Genomic DNA, 16,445 nt, shown 5'->3' on the forward strand with positions numbered 1-16,445 from the left:
TGCAGCTCCTCACCTCCTGCCTCTCCTCACCTCCTGCAGCTCCTCACCTCCTGCAGCTCCTCACCTCCTGCCTCTCCTCACCTCCTGCAGCTCCTCACCTCCTGCCTCTCCTCACCTCCTGCAGCTCCTGCAGCTCCTGCCTCTCCTCACCTCCTGCCTCTCCTCACCTCCTGCACCTCCTCACCTCCTGCCTCTCCTCACCTCCTGCACCTCCTCACCTACTGCACCTCCTCACCTCCTGCACCTCATCACTTCTTGACCTTTAACTTTTATCTTTCATCGTCACTAGTTTTATTTTATTTTTCCTCATTTGACTCTCGTCAGTAGATTCTTTACAAATATTAAGTGTTTACAAATAAACCAATAATACAAAATAACAACAATAACAATAATAACAAGACACCCCCCCCCCACAACAAGGCCTGAAGGAACCACAACTAGACCCGAAGGACCCACAACTAGACCCACAACACAGACCTGAAGGAACCACAACTAGACCTGAAGGACCCACAACCTAGACCCACAACAAGATCTGAAGGAACCACAACTAGACCCGAAGGACCCACAACTAGACCTGAAGGAACCACAACTAGACCCGAAGGACCCACAACAAGACCTGAAGGACCCACAACTAGACCCGAAGGACCCACAACTAGACCCGAAGGACCCACAACTAGACCTGAAGGAACCACAACTAGACCTGAAGGAACCACAACTAGACCCGAAGGACCCACAACTAGACCTGAAGGAACCACAACTAGACCCGAAGGACCCACAACTAGACCTGAAGGACCCACAACTAGACCCGAAGGACCCACAACTAGACCCGAAGGACCCACAACTAGACCCGAAGGACCCACAACTAGACCCACAACAAGACCTGAAGGAACCACAACTAGACCTGAAGGACCCACAACTAGACCTGAAGGAACCACAACTAGACCTGAAGGACCCACAACTAGACCCACAACAAGACCTGAAGGAACCACAACTAGACCTGAAGGACCCACAACTAGACCCACAACCAGACTCGAGCAGGACCACAACGGGACCCCAGACTGGGTCTTACCTGGTCTTCCCCCAGACGACGTCCTGGTTCCGTCTAGTTCCCAGAAACTCTCCGGAGTCTGACTCGAAGTGAAGCCACGAGGAGTAACGCTGCATCCGGAAGAGGCTTTTCACAATAAAACATCCGGTCTCCTCGGCGGTTGCCCTTCGCTTCTCTTTCACTTTTCAATGAAAAAGTTCCTCCGACCGCCGCTTTACCGCTCACACCCCCGTACATCAGTCCATACATTTATTTGTATAGAAATTTAAACATTTTCTGGTCTGACAACATTTTTGACTCCTGGGTGACTTTTAATGTAAAGATTGGATTTTTTAAAATTTTATTATATGAAAAAACATTAAGATGCACAATTTTGCCAACATGTATATGTAATGAAAACGACGTGCCGCGGCGCCAGTCCGCTCCCTTCTGGTTCCTCTGGGCTTTTAAAACGCGTCGAACTCGTTTCATTTTGAAATCACACTCCGCTAACCGGAAGTGCGGACGCCGCGCGTGGGCGCGCGCCTGACGCTCCGGCCCGCCGGTTGCCATGGAGACGGCAGCTGTCAGTCAGAGGCGGAAAGCCCCGGAGCTCGCGGGGAATTCCGGCGCTCACGTGTCGCGCGCAGGCCGCTGATTGGTGGAGAGGAAGCGCGCGAAGGAGAAACAGACTCCCGAAGAAGGTTCGGGATTAAATTAAACTTCTTTCGTTTAGTTTCCTCTTATTTCCTTGTTCATGTTCAGAAATAAATGAATAAAAATAAATGTGAAGATATGAAGAGATTGGTCACGACATGGATTAAAATAAACACCCAGTGGAACATTGTGTGTGTGTGAGAGTGTGTGTGTGTGTGTGTGTGTCGCCCCCTGCTGGCCACTCAGGGACTCACACTGGAGGTAAAGCTTGTTTTCCTTCTGGTCGTAGAAACAAGTCGGTCGTTTTCCCAGATCTTTTATTTCTCGGTTACAAAAAGCACAAAGTACAAAGAGGTTGAGAGCAGACGGGCGTCTCACTCCCCCCCCCACACCAGCAGGGGCGCCACAGCTCTGGTTTGCATAGTTTGTTTTTTAATATTCCAGCATCAAAATAGAAAAAAAAAAAAAAAAAGACCCGACCCAAGAGAGCTGGGAGCCGATTGGCTCCGACAGTCCTGAGAAAACTTTGGTGCAGCAATAAGAGTCATGTGCAAAGAGAAAGTGCAGAAGGGCAGCGTTTCCATGGAAACGTAAAGCTGCGGTAAGACCACGTAAAGCAGGACGGAGGACAAGAGCAGGAGGACGACGTCTCTTCATTCCCTTTGACAACAATCAACCTGTTGCTGTTTTGTTTTTTATCCCTCATGATTTTCTCTTTGAACCCTGGAGACAGGCCCCGCCCCCTAGGAGACAGGCCCCGCCCCCTGGAGACGGCAAGCGCGTCCTCCTACCGTTGTCCTCTTAAACAAATCTTTTTTTAATTTTCCTTTCTTTCTTACGTTCCACTCTTTCCCGCTCCGACGAGGGCGAAGCAGCGCCGGGGCGTAAACGGTCGGGGTGTAGAAGACGTGGCAGGCGGCGGCGGCGGGAAGCAACGGGAAGGTAAGGCTAGGTAAGGCTGGGTAAGGCGGGTCTACGTGAAGATGAGGCCGGGCCTCGTTGTAAACCTTGAAGACTTTCTCGATGGCGTTGACGTACGCCGCCGTGCGAAGGTCCAGACCCAATGGTACTGATGGGCCGTACGCATGATTTGCTGCAGGAGAGGAGGAAGTGGTCAGTGAGAGAGAGAGAGTGAGAGAGAGTGAGAGAGAGTGAGAGAGAGTGAGAGAGAGTGTTACCCTGGCAGAGCGCTCCATGGTGTAGGCCCAGCACCAGAGGTGGACGATGTCTTTCTCAGACGCTCCCTGGGACAAAACACAAAAAGGAAGTCGTGGTCAAACGCCGCCGGTACTCCGAGTAACGGGAGTATCCAGGTATCACAGAAAGTACAAAGTACTGAGAGTAATGTAGAGTACTCACGGAGATGCGGGCCTGGAACTCGGAGGTAGGGACGACAGGAATGGCGCCGCCGTGTTTCCCGAACTTGCTCTCTAGACTCTCCTGGACCGACACTGAGACACCGGCAGGACGGGTAACTAGTAACTAGTAACTAGTAACTACTGCCTCACTGCAGACTGAAGTACTTACTCAGACAGTAACTAGAAGTACTCACTCAGACAGTAACTAGAAGGTACTCACTCAGACAGTAACTAGAAAGTACTCACTCAGACAGTAACTAGAAGGTACTCACTCAGACAGTAACTAGAAGGTACTCACTCAGACAGTAACTAGAAGTACTCACTCAGACAGAAACTAGAAGTACTCACTCAGACAGTAACTAGAAGGTACTCACTCAGACAGTAACTAGAAAGTACTCACTCAGACAGTAACTAGAAGGTACTCACTCAGAGAGTAACTAGAAGGTACTCACTCAGACAGTAACTAGAAGGTACTCACTCAGACAGTAACTAGAAGGTACTCACTCAGACAGTAACTAGAAGTACTCACTCAGACAGTAACTAGAAGGTACTCACTCAGACAGTAACTAGAAGGTACTCACTCAGACAGTAACTAGAAAGTACTCACTCAGGCAGTAACTAGAAGTACTCACTCAGACAGTAACTAGAAGTACTCACTCAGACAGTAACTAGAAGTACTCACTCAGACAGTAACTAGAAAGTACTCACTCAGACAGTAACTAGAAGTACTCACTCAGCAGGTGGTAGTTGGAGTCGCGCTCGTACTTGAAGGTCAGTCGACCGTAGCTCACATGGTTCAGGTTCTTCAGCCACTCGAAGTAGGAGACGGTGACTCCGCCGGCGTTCAGGTACAAGTCCTGAGGAGGAGGAGGAGGAGGAGGAGGAGGAGGAGGAGGAGGAGGTCACCACCACCACCAGGAGGAGGAGGCCCCCTCCACCACCACCAGGAGGACTTCAGGGACTCACTGACCGGGATCACCAGGACGTTCCTCTCCAGGAAGATCCGGTCGGCCTCCGGAGTCGTCGGTCCGTTTGCTCCTTCTGCGATGATCTGAGGAGGAGGAGGAGGAGGAGGAGGCTCAGGAGGAGGCGCCAGTCAGGAACCAGCATGGGTTCAGGGTCCAGGGTCCAGGGTTCGAGGTTCATACCTTGGCCTTCACTTTGGGTGCGTTGCTTTTAGTCAGCTGCTTCTCCCCGGCGGCCGGGATCAGGATGTCACACTCCGCCTCCAGGATGCTTCCTTCATATGGCGTCGCCCCCGGGAACCCTAGGATGGTCCCGTTGTCCTGGAGACGCAAGACAACCAGAGACCAGCCCTGTTAGCTAACCAGCCCCGGTAGCTACCTGGCCCTGGTAGCTAACCAGGCCCGGTAGCTATCCAGGCCCGGTAGCTACCCACCCTGGTAGCTACCCAGCCCAGGTAGCTCCCCAGCCCCGGTAGCTAACCAGGCCCGGTAGCTATCCAGGCCCGGTAGCTACACACCCTGGTAGCTACCCAGCCCAGGTAGCTCCCCAGCCCCGGTAGCTAACCAGCCCCGGTAGCTAACCAGCCCCGGTAGCTAACCAGGCCCGGTAGCAAACCAGCCCCGGTAGCTAACCAGCCCCGTTAGCTATCCAGGCCCGGTAGCTACCCACCCTGGTAGCTACCTAGCCCCGGTAGCTCCCCAGTCCTGTTAGCTACCCAGCCCCGGTAGCTAGCCAGCCCCTGTAGCTACCCAGCCCCGGTAGCTAACCAGCTAGCACTAACCAGTTTAAACTGCTCCAGCTCTTTGGGGTCGATGCCGTTGGCGTTCCAGATGTTTCCGTCCAGTTCTCCCACTCCGACACACTTGGCCCCAAAACGATGGAGGTAGCGCATCGTGTGGAGACCCACGTTACCGAATCCCTGAGACAAGGGGGACAGACCAGTTAGAGGAGGACCGGGGGGGGGGGGGGGGGGGGGGGGGGGGGGGGGGGGGGGCAGCGGGACCAGGAGGATCAGGAGGACCTGGATCACGAAGGTCTTGTCCTGGAACCCGGGACTCATGCCCAGTTTGCTCATGAACGACGCCTCGTTGATGAAGTTCTCGATACCGTGGAAAACTCCGCGGCCGGTGGCCGAGATGCGACCGTGGATTCCTCCCTGACTGATGGGCTTCCCCGTGACACAGGCGTAGGCGTTGATGTCCTGGGGAGAGGCAGGGGTCACAGGTCAGAGGTCACAGGTAGGTGTCAGACGTAGAGGTCAGAGGTCAGAGGTGCTCCAAACACTCACGTAGTGGCCCATGGTGGTGGAGAAGGTGTCGGCGATCCAGGACATCTCTCTCTCACCGGTACTCATGTCGGGAGCAGGAACGTCGATCCCAGGACCTGAAGGACCGGGACCAGACACACAAACAAACCAATAAACAAACAAACAAACAAACCAATAAACAAACCAATAACTGCTGAGAATCTCTGGATCAGAACCTCATGAACCTTCAAACAAACTGATTCACTGACCGATGAATCCTTTCTTGGACAATTCGATGGTCAACCTGCGAGTGATCTTCTCCAACTCCAAATCCTGGACACACAGAGGAGGAGGAGGAAGATGAGGAGGATGAAGAGGGGGAGGAGGAGGATGAGGAGGATGAAGAGGAGGAGGATGAAGATGAGGATGAAGATGAGGATGAAGCTGAACCAGGAAGGAGGTGAAGACTCACTGAGTATTTCTTTGGGTTGATCTTCACTCCAGCTTTCGCTCCACCAAACGGAACGTCTGAAACACAACGTCAGTGTCAGAATTCTGTACTCTCAAGTCTCTGTGGGTCCTGGTCCTGGTCCAGACCCGTACTGTGGGTCCTGGTCCCGGTCCAGACTCACCTACTACGGCACACTTGTAGGTCATGAGTGAGGCCAGGGCCTTGACCTCGTCCAGACAGACGTCGGTGCTGTAGCGGATTCCTGAAAGACACAGCGCAGCCTTTAGGCTCCGCCCCCTCCACTGACTGACACTGCCGTCGCCACGACAACCAAAGTTCAGAAGCTAGCACCAACACTAACCAGCTAATGCCAACACTAGCCAGGTAATCAGCAAATGCTATCCAGCTAATGCTAACACTAGCCAGGCTGACACAGTAAACGTTAGCACAATGGAGAACTTGACACACACTGGACGATGTAGAGCTACAGTAACTAGTAGCATGTGTGTGTGTGTGTGTGTGTGTGTGTGTGTGTGTGAGGTCCTCCAAGGACACAAAAACATATGACGGCATCCCACATTTACCACAGAAACAGGGGCGAGAGAGAGAGCGAGAGAGCGAGAGAGAGAGAGAGAGAGAGAGAGAGAGAGGAGTACAGCAGCATTCCTCCAGAGGGAGGAGAACTCAGTAGTACTCAATAGAACTCAGTAGAACTCAATAGTACTCAGTAGTACTCAATAGAACTCAGTAGAACAAACAATACTACAGGAAACTGGTACGACCAGACAATAATAAATATGTGAATGAAAATAATGTCAGATCATCAACATTTGATTAAGTTACTTTTCAACTACCACCCAAGTATCACTAACTACCACTGACATCATCTCTAACTACCACTCAAGCATCTCTAACTACCACCTGAACCAGGTCTACCAGGATCAGTGTCACATGTTAAACCAGTTTAACTAAGGAAAGTAAACCTGCCACATCTTTAGTCAACATGGGCGAGTTAACCGGACATGTACAACTGAGTTACTCAGCTAGTTCCTGGAGTTACTCAGGTAGTTCCTGAAGTAACCAGCTAGTTCCTGAAGTACCCAGCTAGTTACTGGAGTTACTCAGCTAGTTACTGCAGTAACCAGCTAGTTACTGGAGTTACTCAGGTAGTTCCTGAAGTAACCAGCTAGTTCCTGAAGTACCCAGCTAGTTACTGGAGTTACTCAGCTAGTTACTGCAGTAACCAGCTAGTTCCTGGAGTTACTCAGCTAGTTCCTGGAGTTACTCAGCTAGTTCCTGGAGTTACTCAGCTAGTTACTGGAGTTACTCAGCTAGTTCCTGGAGTTACTCAGCTAGTTACTGCAGTAACCTGGGTTCAGATGTTTCTAGTTGTATAAACTATGATTGGAGTGAAAAACAAACAGAAGTTCAGTCTTTGTATCCAGAGGAAGGACGTGTTCTAGTTCTAACCTCCGCTCTTCTGGGTTCTATGGGACCCACGTTCTCTAGGTTCTCTAGTCCCCTGGTTCTCTTGTCCCCTAGTCCTCTTGGTTCTTTAGTCCCCTGGTTCTCTAGTCCCCTGGTTCTCTAGTCCTGTTGGTTCTCTAGTCCTCTGGTTCTCTAGTCCTCTAGTACCCCGGTCCCCCAGTCCGCCAGTCCTGCAGTCCCCCGGTCCTCCAGTCCCCCGGTCCGGTACCCCACCGCCCTTGCAGGGTGTCCGGTGCTGGCTGTGCTGCGCCCGGTACGCCTCCACCACCTCCCACTCGCCGCTGTCCCTCTTGATGGGGAAGTGCATGCTGAGGACGTGGTTACACGGCTTGATGATCCGCAGGATGCCGCGGACGCGCTTGCGCCGCTGCTCGGGCGTCTCCCGGGTCTTCTGCTCCTCCACCAGCTTGTCCTCCACGATGGCGGCGCCGCGGTCGAAGAAGCCCTCCACCATGTTGCAGAAGTCGGGGTCGTCGTCCTGCTCCACGGCCTGGCTGTAGCCGCGGCCCCGCCGGCAGGACGCCGCCACGGCGGCGGCGGCGGCGGCGGCGGGCAGAGCGGCGTCCGCGGCGGAGGCCAGCGCGCCGCCCGCCCCCCGGCCGAGGAGCTCTCCCAGGTATCGGTACATGTCTCGGGGCGCTGAGGGACAGAGAGCAGCGCTGCGGTGGAGGCTTGTCGGGGGGAAGACGAGGAAATGCTGCGGGAGCTCCGCTCCGCTCCATGCGGCTCCGCCTCCCGCCTCCCGCCTCCCGCCCCCGAACCGCGCCCGTCTCGCGACTAACCGCACCCGCGGCGGCGCCGCCGCGTTAGCTTAGCCGCACTTAGCATCCGTGTTGACGGGTGGGGGGAAAAAATAAAAAACGAGTCAGAAACTTGCTTAAAAGGCGCACAAAGCTCACAGAACTCACACTGAGCGCACACGTGCGTCTCTCTGGGGGGAAACGTCCCGCAAAACGACGTTTAAGACAACTTTCGTACACTTTTACAAGTTTTTCAGCGTCTGCTGCTAACGTCAAGTTGGCGCCACTGGAGGCACACATCCGGTTTGAACGGTAAAAATAAAAGCTTTCCTTAAAAGTAAAGGAAGAAAGTTTTCATTGTTAAGAAGGTTTATAAAGAATTAGAACGTTTTTAAAAAGTATTATATATTGTTATATTGGAGATTAATTTTAAAGATACATTTTTTAAACTGGGTTTTTAAGTTGTATTTTTAGGATTATTAAATTAATTTTCAAGCATTTTTTTTCCTTTTCGAGAATTATTATACATTGTTATATTGGGATTAATACGTTTTTGAACTGGGTTTTAAGTTGTTTTTAGGATTATGAAGAAGTTTTAAGATATTATTTGTGCTTTTTTTTCCTTTTCTTCTTTTTTCTATTCTTTCTTTTTTCTTTTTCTTCCAGTGTGTCGCTGCACTTCCACAAATCAGCTGCTACTGGAAGTCCCCAGAGCCGGATTTAAACACTGGGCAAGGTCCGGCATTGTGAAAATCTCGGGTGTTTCACTTCCTCAGCATGTGCGACCGGCGGGGGATCCACATCTTCCTGGGGGCCCCCCCCTCCCCCGTCATGTCCCCCCTCCCAGCCCCGATCTGAGCCCCCGGCCACATGGAGTCACCTGCAGCTCACCTGGAGGGACGGACGACTCACACCTGCAGCAGGTGAGGTTCAGACCTTCGGAGAGGCCGAGAGGACCGAGGACGAGGACGAGGACGAGGACGCCCGTCAAAACAAAGACTGTCTCCCAAACCCAGGAGCCGATCCAGTACCAGGACCTGAAGCAGGACAGGACGGACTGGAGACGTCTGAGAGGACGGACGCTGAAGAGGACGGTCAGGACTCCACTTCCCTGCACCACTACCTGGACAGCTGTTTCCCCACAGCCCGTCCTGCACCCGGACCAGGACCAGGACAAACACCTGGACCGGGACCTCGGGCCGAGGACCGGCCCCCTCTCGTGGTGGCTCCGCCCTCCACTCACACCCACTACCTCGCCACCTGGACTCTGAGTCAGGTCCTCGTCCTGAGAGGCCGCCACGGTGGCCAATCAGCATCCAGCCCTGAGAAAACCCCGCCCAGAGGTCCCCTCTGGCCCCCGTCCGTCTCGTCGGGGACGCCGGAGCTCTTCAGCCAGTCTTCGCCGTCACTGGAGCCGTCTGCCGAGCTCTTCAGCCAGACCGGCGGCTCCCCGAGGGTGGAGGAAGGAGGTGTCGTCCTCCAAGTCACTGCGGAGGGCGTCCTCTGCTCGCAGGAATCCAAGACCATCCAGGAGTCCCCCAGCAAGTCCCCTATCGAGTCTCCCAGCAAGTCCCCTATCGAGTCCCCTATCGAGTCCCCCAGCAAGTCCCCCATCGAGTCCCCCAGCAAGTCCCCTATCGAGTCCCCCAGCAAGTCCCCTATCGAGTCCCCCAGCAAGTCCCCTATCGAGTCTCCCAGCAAGTCCCCTATCGAGTCCCCCAGCAAGTCCCCCATCGAGTCCCCCAGCAAGTCCCCTATCGAGTCCCCCAGCAAGTCCCCTATCGAGTCCCCCAGCAAGTCCCCTATCGAGTCCCCCAGCAAGTCCCCTATCGAGTCCCCCAGCAAGTCCCCTATCAAGTCTCCCAGCAAGCCCCCTATCGAGTCCCCTAGCAAGTCTTCCACCAAGTCCCCTATCGAGTCCCCCAGCAAGTTCTCCATCAAGTCCCCCAGCAAGTCCTCCATCAAGTCCCCTATCGAGTCCCCCAGCAAGTCCCCTATCGAGTCCCCCAGCAAGTCCCCTATCGAGTCTCCCAGCAAGCCCCCTATCGAGTCCCCCAGCAAGTTCTCCATCAAGTCCCCCAGCAAGTCCTCCATCAAGTCCCCTATCGAGTCCCCCAGCAAGTCTTCCACCAAGTCCCCTATCGAGTCCCCCAGCAAGTCCTCCATCAAGTCCCCCATCGAGTCCCCCATCAAGTCCCCCATCGAGTCCCCCATCAAGTCCCCCAGCAGCAAGAGGCCTCGAATCTCTGAGGAGTCCAGGACTGGCGCCCCTGGAGGCCCCGCCTCCTCGGCCCGGCTCCACAGTGTCCCCACCCTCCTGCCCCGGTGCAACCGGCCGGGGGGGGCGGTACTCCGTCCTGGTGGCGGTGGTTCATCCCTGTCACCTGAAGGAGGTCCAGGTGAGTCTGGGGGGACAGGGTTCTACGTTCCTTTCAAAATGAGCAGAACCCGACCGCGGAGAGTCTGACCGGCGAGCTCTCTGCTCTCTGATTGGCTACTGGGCTGCAGGTGAAGTCCGGGCCGTCGGCGGGGACCTTCGTTCCTCTGGCGTCCATCGTGGTGGTGGACCAGTCGGGCGTGGACAGGAAGGTGGCGCTGTGGCGCCGGGCGGCGTTCTGGGCGGTGACCGTGAGTCCCGGAGACGTCGTGTTCATCACAGGTACCAAACACCGCAGACAAGACAACGGTTCTGCAGGGAGGCCGGATCCGGCTGGGTCCGGTCTGGACCGGTCCGGTCCAGACCGGACCGGCTTGGTTCAGATCAGTTCGGCCAATTTGGTGACGTTTGGAACAACAATCTCACTGTGTGATTCTTATTGTGGTCGTCACTGTCAACAACATTATTGTTATTGTTGTTTTTATCCTTGTTATCATTAACCTCGTTGTTGTCCTGAACCTTGTTGTTGTTTTTGTTGTCGCTAACCTTGTTGTTGTTGTTAACCTTGCTGTTTTTGTTGTCGTGAATCTTGTTGTTGTTTTTGTTGTCGTTAACCTTGTTGTTTTTGTTGTCGCTAACCTTGTTGTTGTTGTCGCTAACCTTGTTGTTGTTGTCGTTAACCTTGTTGTTGTTGTTGTCGCTAACCTTGTTGTTGTTGTCGCTAACCTTGTTGTTGTTGTCGCTAACCTTGTTGTTGTTGTCGTTAACCTTGTTGTTTTTGTTGTCGCTAACCTTGTTGTTGTTGTCGCTAACCTTGTTGTTGTTGTCGCTAACCTTGTTGTTGTTGTTGTTGTTAACCTTGTTGTTTTTGTTGTTAACCTTGTTGTTGTTAACCTTGTTGTTGTTGTTGTTAACCTTATTGTTGTTGTCGTCGTTAACCTTATCATTGATGTTGTCGTGAACCTTGTTGTTGTTGTTGTAGGGCTGCAGGTGACGGAGGACCGGTGGAGAGGAGAGACGTTGCTCCAGTCGACCTTCAGCAGCAAACTGCTCAACCTGGGTCACGTCACAAGCTCCGCCTCCCGGCCAGGTGAGCCTCTCAGCTCGGACCAATCAGCAGCCGGCTGATCCCTGTAGCCCCTCCCCCTCCCCCCCCCCCCCCCCTCTCTCTCTCTCTCTCTCAGTGACTCAGGTGGACTCTCAGTCGCTCTCGTCCCTACGCGACTTTGTCCGGGAGCGGCGCCCCCTGCTGGCCTCCCTGGCCCCGCCCCCTCCCCAGGACCCGGCGCGCCTCCCCTACGCCCCCCTGAGGTCACTGCGGGTCAACACGCTGGTCCACGCCCTGCTGCGAGTCACACACACACACCTGTGCTCAGGTGAGTCCGGGGACACGCCCCCACAGGTTCAGTTCAGTTGATCTAATCTGGATTATTGGAGGATTATGGGTTAGCGGAATTAGCTTAGGTTGGCGTTGCTGTTAACCAGGGAGTGTGTGTGTGTGTGTGTGTGTGTGTGTGTGTGTGTGTGTCCAGAGTGGCGTGGCGAGGCGGCGTCCTCCAGCCGCTCCGCCCTGAGGATGAAGGTGGTCGTTAGCGTGGAGCAAGCAGACGGCCAGCAGGGGGCGCTGCTGCTGTGGGGGGCTGCAGTGGACTGGCTGCCGCGGTTCAGCAGAGACAGAAGTACACACACACACACACACACACACACACACACACACACACACACACGCAGCAGCTTGATGTCCTCCGTGTCCTCCAGACGCCGTGTGGGACTTCCACCTGCTCCTGGTGAGAGACTCGTTGACCTCTGACCTCCCGGAGCTGCACTCCACCCCCTGGAGCCGGGTCAGCGCCGTGCGGCCCTCGGACCGCCGGGCCCAGGACTTCCTGCGGCCGCGCCGCCACCCGCCCGAGCCGGAGGGCGCCGTGGAGCTGGACCTGGACACGCTGCTGTCCCAGAAGTACAGCGGTGGGGTTCCTCAGGGCCCGCCCCGTCTCTGATAACCTCTGACCTCTGACCTCTGAGAGCCTGACCTGGGAACCCTCCTCCCCTCCCCTCCCCCCCCTCCAGGTGAGGTGGAGCTCCGCCTGCAGGTCGTCGCCTTCCACTTCCAGGACGCCCCGTCGTCCCGCGACGCGCCCCAGCCGGTGATGGACGGCCTCACGGCGCCGGACGCCATGTTGGCGCTGCTGAGCGGCGACGTCACGTACACGGGCTGCGGCCGCTGCACCGCCGAGCTCGACACCGACGCCAACGGCATCTATTGCCCCTGCTACCCCTGTCTGCCCCACACCGCCGTGCGGCGCTACTACAGGTGCACCTCTGTCTGTGTGTGTGTGTGTGTGTGTGTGTGTGTGTGTGTTGTTTCACTCAGTGTGTGTGTGTTTTAGACCTGCCGTGTTGACAGTGAGGGGGCGGAGCCTCTCCCAGGTGAGTCTTCATGTTCCTCCTGAGCCGCTGCAGATGATCCTCTCAGCTCCTCCCGATAAACTACACAGACCTACAGGTGACACACACACACACACACACACACACTCCACTAACTGCTTTAGCTTCAAGGCTAATGGGTTTAGCATTATGGCTAACTACATTAAATGGTAAATAAATTTCACTTGCATAACGTGAGCAGCCCCAAAGTGCAGCCGTGCAAGGCGCCGTCATCAGTGTCTTGCTCAAGGACACCCTGGCACAAAGACAGATGGAGATGGGAATTGAACCTACAACCCTCCGATTGGGAGACACCAACCGCGCTATGCCACATTAGCTTCAGTGCTAACTACTTTAGCTTCATTGCTAACTACATTACCTTCAACAGTAACTACTTTAGCTTCAGCGCTAACTACATTACCTTCAGCGCTAACTACAGTAGCTTCATTGCTGACTACATTAGCTTCGGCGCTAACTACATTACCTTCAGCGCTAACTACTTTAGCTTCATTGCTGACTACATTACCTTCAGCGCTAACTACAGTAGCTTCATTGCTGACTACATTAGCTTCGGCGCTAACTACATTACCTTCAGCGCTAACTACATTAGCTTCAGCAGTAACTACATTAGCTTCATTGCTAACTACATTAGCTTCAGCGCTAACTACAGGGTCAGTCTGCTGGCTAAAGAGCTTCTCCGTGTCTCAGCTCCGGGTTCCGGCCTGACGAACCTCCAGCTGGCGGCTGGTCGGCTGGGTTCCCTGCTCTCCCTACCCCGGAGAACCTTTGTGGTCAGGGCGCAGAGCCACTTCCTGTTGGACGAGAACGGCGCCGCCATCCATCAGGAACTCACGCTGCTGCACCTGCAGCTGCCAGAGGGGGGCGCTGTGACGGGCCAGAGGCTGTGACCTGGTCAGGAGTCATGTACTATGATGATTCGCGGTTCTGAACAAGATGTACAAATAAAAAGTTTGATTTTTTTAATAAAGTGTGCATTTCCTCCTGTGTTAGTGTGTGTTGGGGGGGGGGGGGGGGGGGTGACGAGCCCAGACAACCATAAATTTGGAGAACGACAAAATGTTATAACATAATTCTTTATTATTTTCACAACAAGTTACGGCTTCATTTCATCAGTTAAAATAAACAGACACAAAGAAATCAAAGAAACGAGACAGAAACGATCCAAGAACTTTTGACTGACAACAAAGGAAACGAGCTGAAAACCAGGCGTCGGGCTGTGGTTAGCTTAGCGGGCTGTGGTTAGCTTAGCGCTCCAAGGTCGCTTTTTCCGTTTCAGTTGTTGAAGGTCGACTGTGTGGCACTGTAGGCTAAGCTAGGCTAACCGCGGCTGGAGAGCTGGAGGCCACGCCTCCTCCGGGGCAGACGACGACGGAAACAGCGAACAGGAAAAGAAGAATAAAGTGTCGATGTTTGGAAAATCTCATTGTCTGGACGTTTCTTCAGCAACGTCCATCAAGTCGCTCATCAGATCTGCAGAGGAAAACATTTTGATTAAAGTTTGTCTTTCATGTTTAGTCCAAAGAGCTGAACACTTTCATCTTCACACTTGTGTCTGCGTCTGTTTTCTTCCCCCCTGATGACCGAGGCTAATGCTACTTATAGTCACATGTTTCATGTTCCTGTCACACCGAGTTAGTGGGAAATTAGCGGTGGTGAAAGACAGACGGACGCCGAGTTAGCGGCAGACGGCCGCCGGGTTAGCGGCAGGTTAGCGGTGAGCTTGGAGACAGACAACGAAGACAGTGGACACAGTTCTCGTTTCCACATGTGGTCAACTGCTCCTCAGACGTACCTCCATCATTCAGAGAGAGCTGCTGTCCTCCTCCTCCTCCTCCTCCTCCTCCTCCTCCTCCTCCTCCTCCTCCCATGCACTGGCCAGCTCCTCCTGCACCTCCTCCTGCGCCTCCTGGTTCCTGCCACATGCCGTGGAACCCGCTGGACTTCTCCTTCCCATCGTCATCGTCATCGTCGTCTCTGTTGAACACTTTGGCGAAGAATCCTTTGTCGTCCTCATCGTCCTTCTGACCTCCTCCAAAGGAGAAACCTCCTCCCTTCTTCTTCTTCTTCCTCTCCTCCTCCTCCTCGTCATCATCCTTGTTAAACAGTTTGGAGAAGAAGCCTCCTTTGTCATCGTCTTTATCTTTGTCTTTGTCTTTGTCTCCGACACCCAGAGCTCCTTTCACTGCGTCCTCCACAAGGTCTCCTGCAACACACACACTTTGCATTTATGTTTATCTGGTATGACGTCATGTAAACGAGTGCACCTGTGCACGCACTAACTCACACACACACAGGGAAGAGATGAAGGAAGAATATTTACTCACCCATTTTCTCCCCGAAATACCCCGCTATGTGATTCATGTCTGCGGCTCCTGCGGCTGCTCACCTGTCCACCTGTCCACCTGTCGTCTCACACTCAGGTGAGAATCAAGCTCCAAATCAAAGGTGTGCCCAAGTGAACCGGCTTGACCGGCTGCGCGAGCCACTGACGTCACCGGGCCCCGCCCCGCCTGGCTTCACTTATACGCTCACTTCGTGCATTTTAAACTTTATTCAAACAGCCACTTTATACACGTTAAACTTTATTTAAACATTCACCAGGTGCATTTTAAACTTTATTTAAACTGCCAATTTATACACATTAAACTTTATTTAATCAGCCACTTTATACACGTTAAACTTTATTTAAACATTCACCAGATGCATTTTAAACTTTATTTAAACAGCCAATTTATACACATTAAACTTTATTTATACACTCATTAGATGTGTGTTAAACTTGATTTAAACAGCCACTTTATACACGTTAAACTTTGTTTAATCAGCCACTTTATACACGTTAAACTTTATTTAAACATTCACCAGATGCATTTTAAACTTTATTTAAACTGCCAATTTATACACATTATACTTTATTTAATCAGCCACTTTATACACGTTAAACTTTATTTAAACATTCACCAGATGCATTTTAAACTTTATTTAAACTGCCAATTTATACACATTAAACTTTATTTAATCAGCCACTTTATACACGTTAAACTTTATTTAAACATTCACCAGATGCATTTTAAACTTTATTTAAACTGCCAATTTATACACATTAAACTTTATTTAATCAGCCACTTTATACACGTTAAACTTTATTTAAACATTCACCAGATGCATTTTAAACTTTATTTAAACAGCCAATTTATACACATTAAACTTTATTTATACACTCATTAGATGTGTGTTAAACTTGATTTAAACAGCCACTTTATACACATTAAACTTTATTTAAACATTCACCAGATGCATTTTAAACTTTATTTAAACAGCCAATTTATACACATTAAACTTTATTTAATCAGCCACTTTATACACATTAAACTTTATTTAATCAGCCACTTTATACACGTTAAACTTTATTTAAACATTCACCAGATGCATTTTAAACTTGATTTAAACAGCCACTTTATACACATTAAGCTTTATTTAAACATTCACCAGATGCATTTTAAACTTTATTTAAACCGCCACTTTATACACGTTAAACTTTATTTAAACAGCCACTTTACACACATTAAACTTTACTTAAACACTCATGTCAGAGTGTTTTTATATATATAGTTTCCATATTCATGCTTAATCTCAATCTTATTCCTTCTGTCTTTATTTGGCAGCGTAACTCAGACGCTGTTGTTT

At 52.1% G+C, this 16,445-nt stretch overlaps 3 protein-coding genes across 3 annotated transcripts; 1 reads left to right on the top strand and 2 right to left on the bottom strand.

The window, feature by feature from the left end:
• Positions 1 to 1,984: 1,984 nt before the first annotated feature.
• On the bottom strand, positions 1,985 to 8,218 carry LOC308138511 (glutamate dehydrogenase, mitochondrial-like). Its single transcript, XM_080507648.1, is given in 14 exon segments — positions 1,985 to 2,750; positions 2,753 to 2,777; positions 2,863 to 2,928; positions 3,044 to 3,135; positions 3,776 to 3,899; positions 4,013 to 4,093; positions 4,191 to 4,328; positions 4,790 to 4,927; positions 5,030 to 5,209; positions 5,297 to 5,391; positions 5,524 to 5,587; positions 5,727 to 5,782; positions 5,887 to 5,967; positions 7,407 to 8,218. Coding segments are annotated over 14 exon segments (1,878 nt in total). The 5' UTR covers positions 7,822 to 8,218; the 3' UTR covers positions 1,985 to 2,427.
• LOC308138661 (uncharacterized protein) lies at positions 7,914 to 13,685 on the top strand (the record flags this gene model as incomplete). Its single annotated transcript, XM_080507875.1, is given in 11 exon segments — positions 7,914 to 7,961; positions 8,670 to 10,262; positions 10,264 to 10,332; positions 10,442 to 10,592; positions 11,293 to 11,400; positions 11,495 to 11,686; positions 11,843 to 11,989; positions 12,069 to 12,278; positions 12,381 to 12,624; positions 12,701 to 12,816; positions 13,446 to 13,685. Coding segments are annotated over 11 exon segments (3,078 nt in total). The 3' UTR covers positions 13,646 to 13,685.
• A 148-nt stretch (positions 13,686 to 13,833) lies between these two features.
• Positions 13,834 to 15,174, bottom strand: LOC308138720 (uncharacterized protein). The gene is made up of 3 exons (XM_080507947.1): positions 15,083 to 15,174; positions 14,551 to 14,961; positions 13,834 to 14,228 (listed from the first exon to the last, which is right to left on the bottom strand). Exons 1-3 carry the CDS (start codon positions 15,117 to 15,119, stop codon positions 14,179 to 14,181), a joined length of 498 nt encoding a protein of 165 aa, XP_080364073.1. The 5' UTR covers positions 15,120 to 15,174; the 3' UTR covers positions 13,834 to 14,178.
• Positions 15,175 to 16,445: the final 1,271 nt, after the last annotated feature.

Source organism: Blennius ocellaris, assembly GCF_963422515.1.
Source record: "Blennius ocellaris genome assembly, chromosome: 13".
NCBI lineage: Eukaryota > Metazoa > Chordata > Actinopteri > Blenniiformes > Blenniidae > Blennius > Blennius ocellaris.

What these genes read in the sequence shown, in the direction of transcription:
- LOC308138720 (XM_080507947.1), bottom strand. Translation starts at nt 15,119, where the DNA reads ATGAATCACATAGCGGGGTATTTCGGGGAGAAAATGG. An exon ending in GTATTTCGGGGAGAAAATGG is followed by an intron (nt 14,962 to 15,082) that starts GTGAGTAAATAT and finishes TGTGTGTTGCAG; the next exon opens with GAGACCTTGTGGAGGACGCA. An exon ending in GCTCTCTCTGAATGATGGAG is followed by an intron (nt 14,229 to 14,550) that starts GTACGTCTGAGG and finishes TTTCCTCTGCAG; the next exon opens with ATCTGATGAGCGACTTGATG.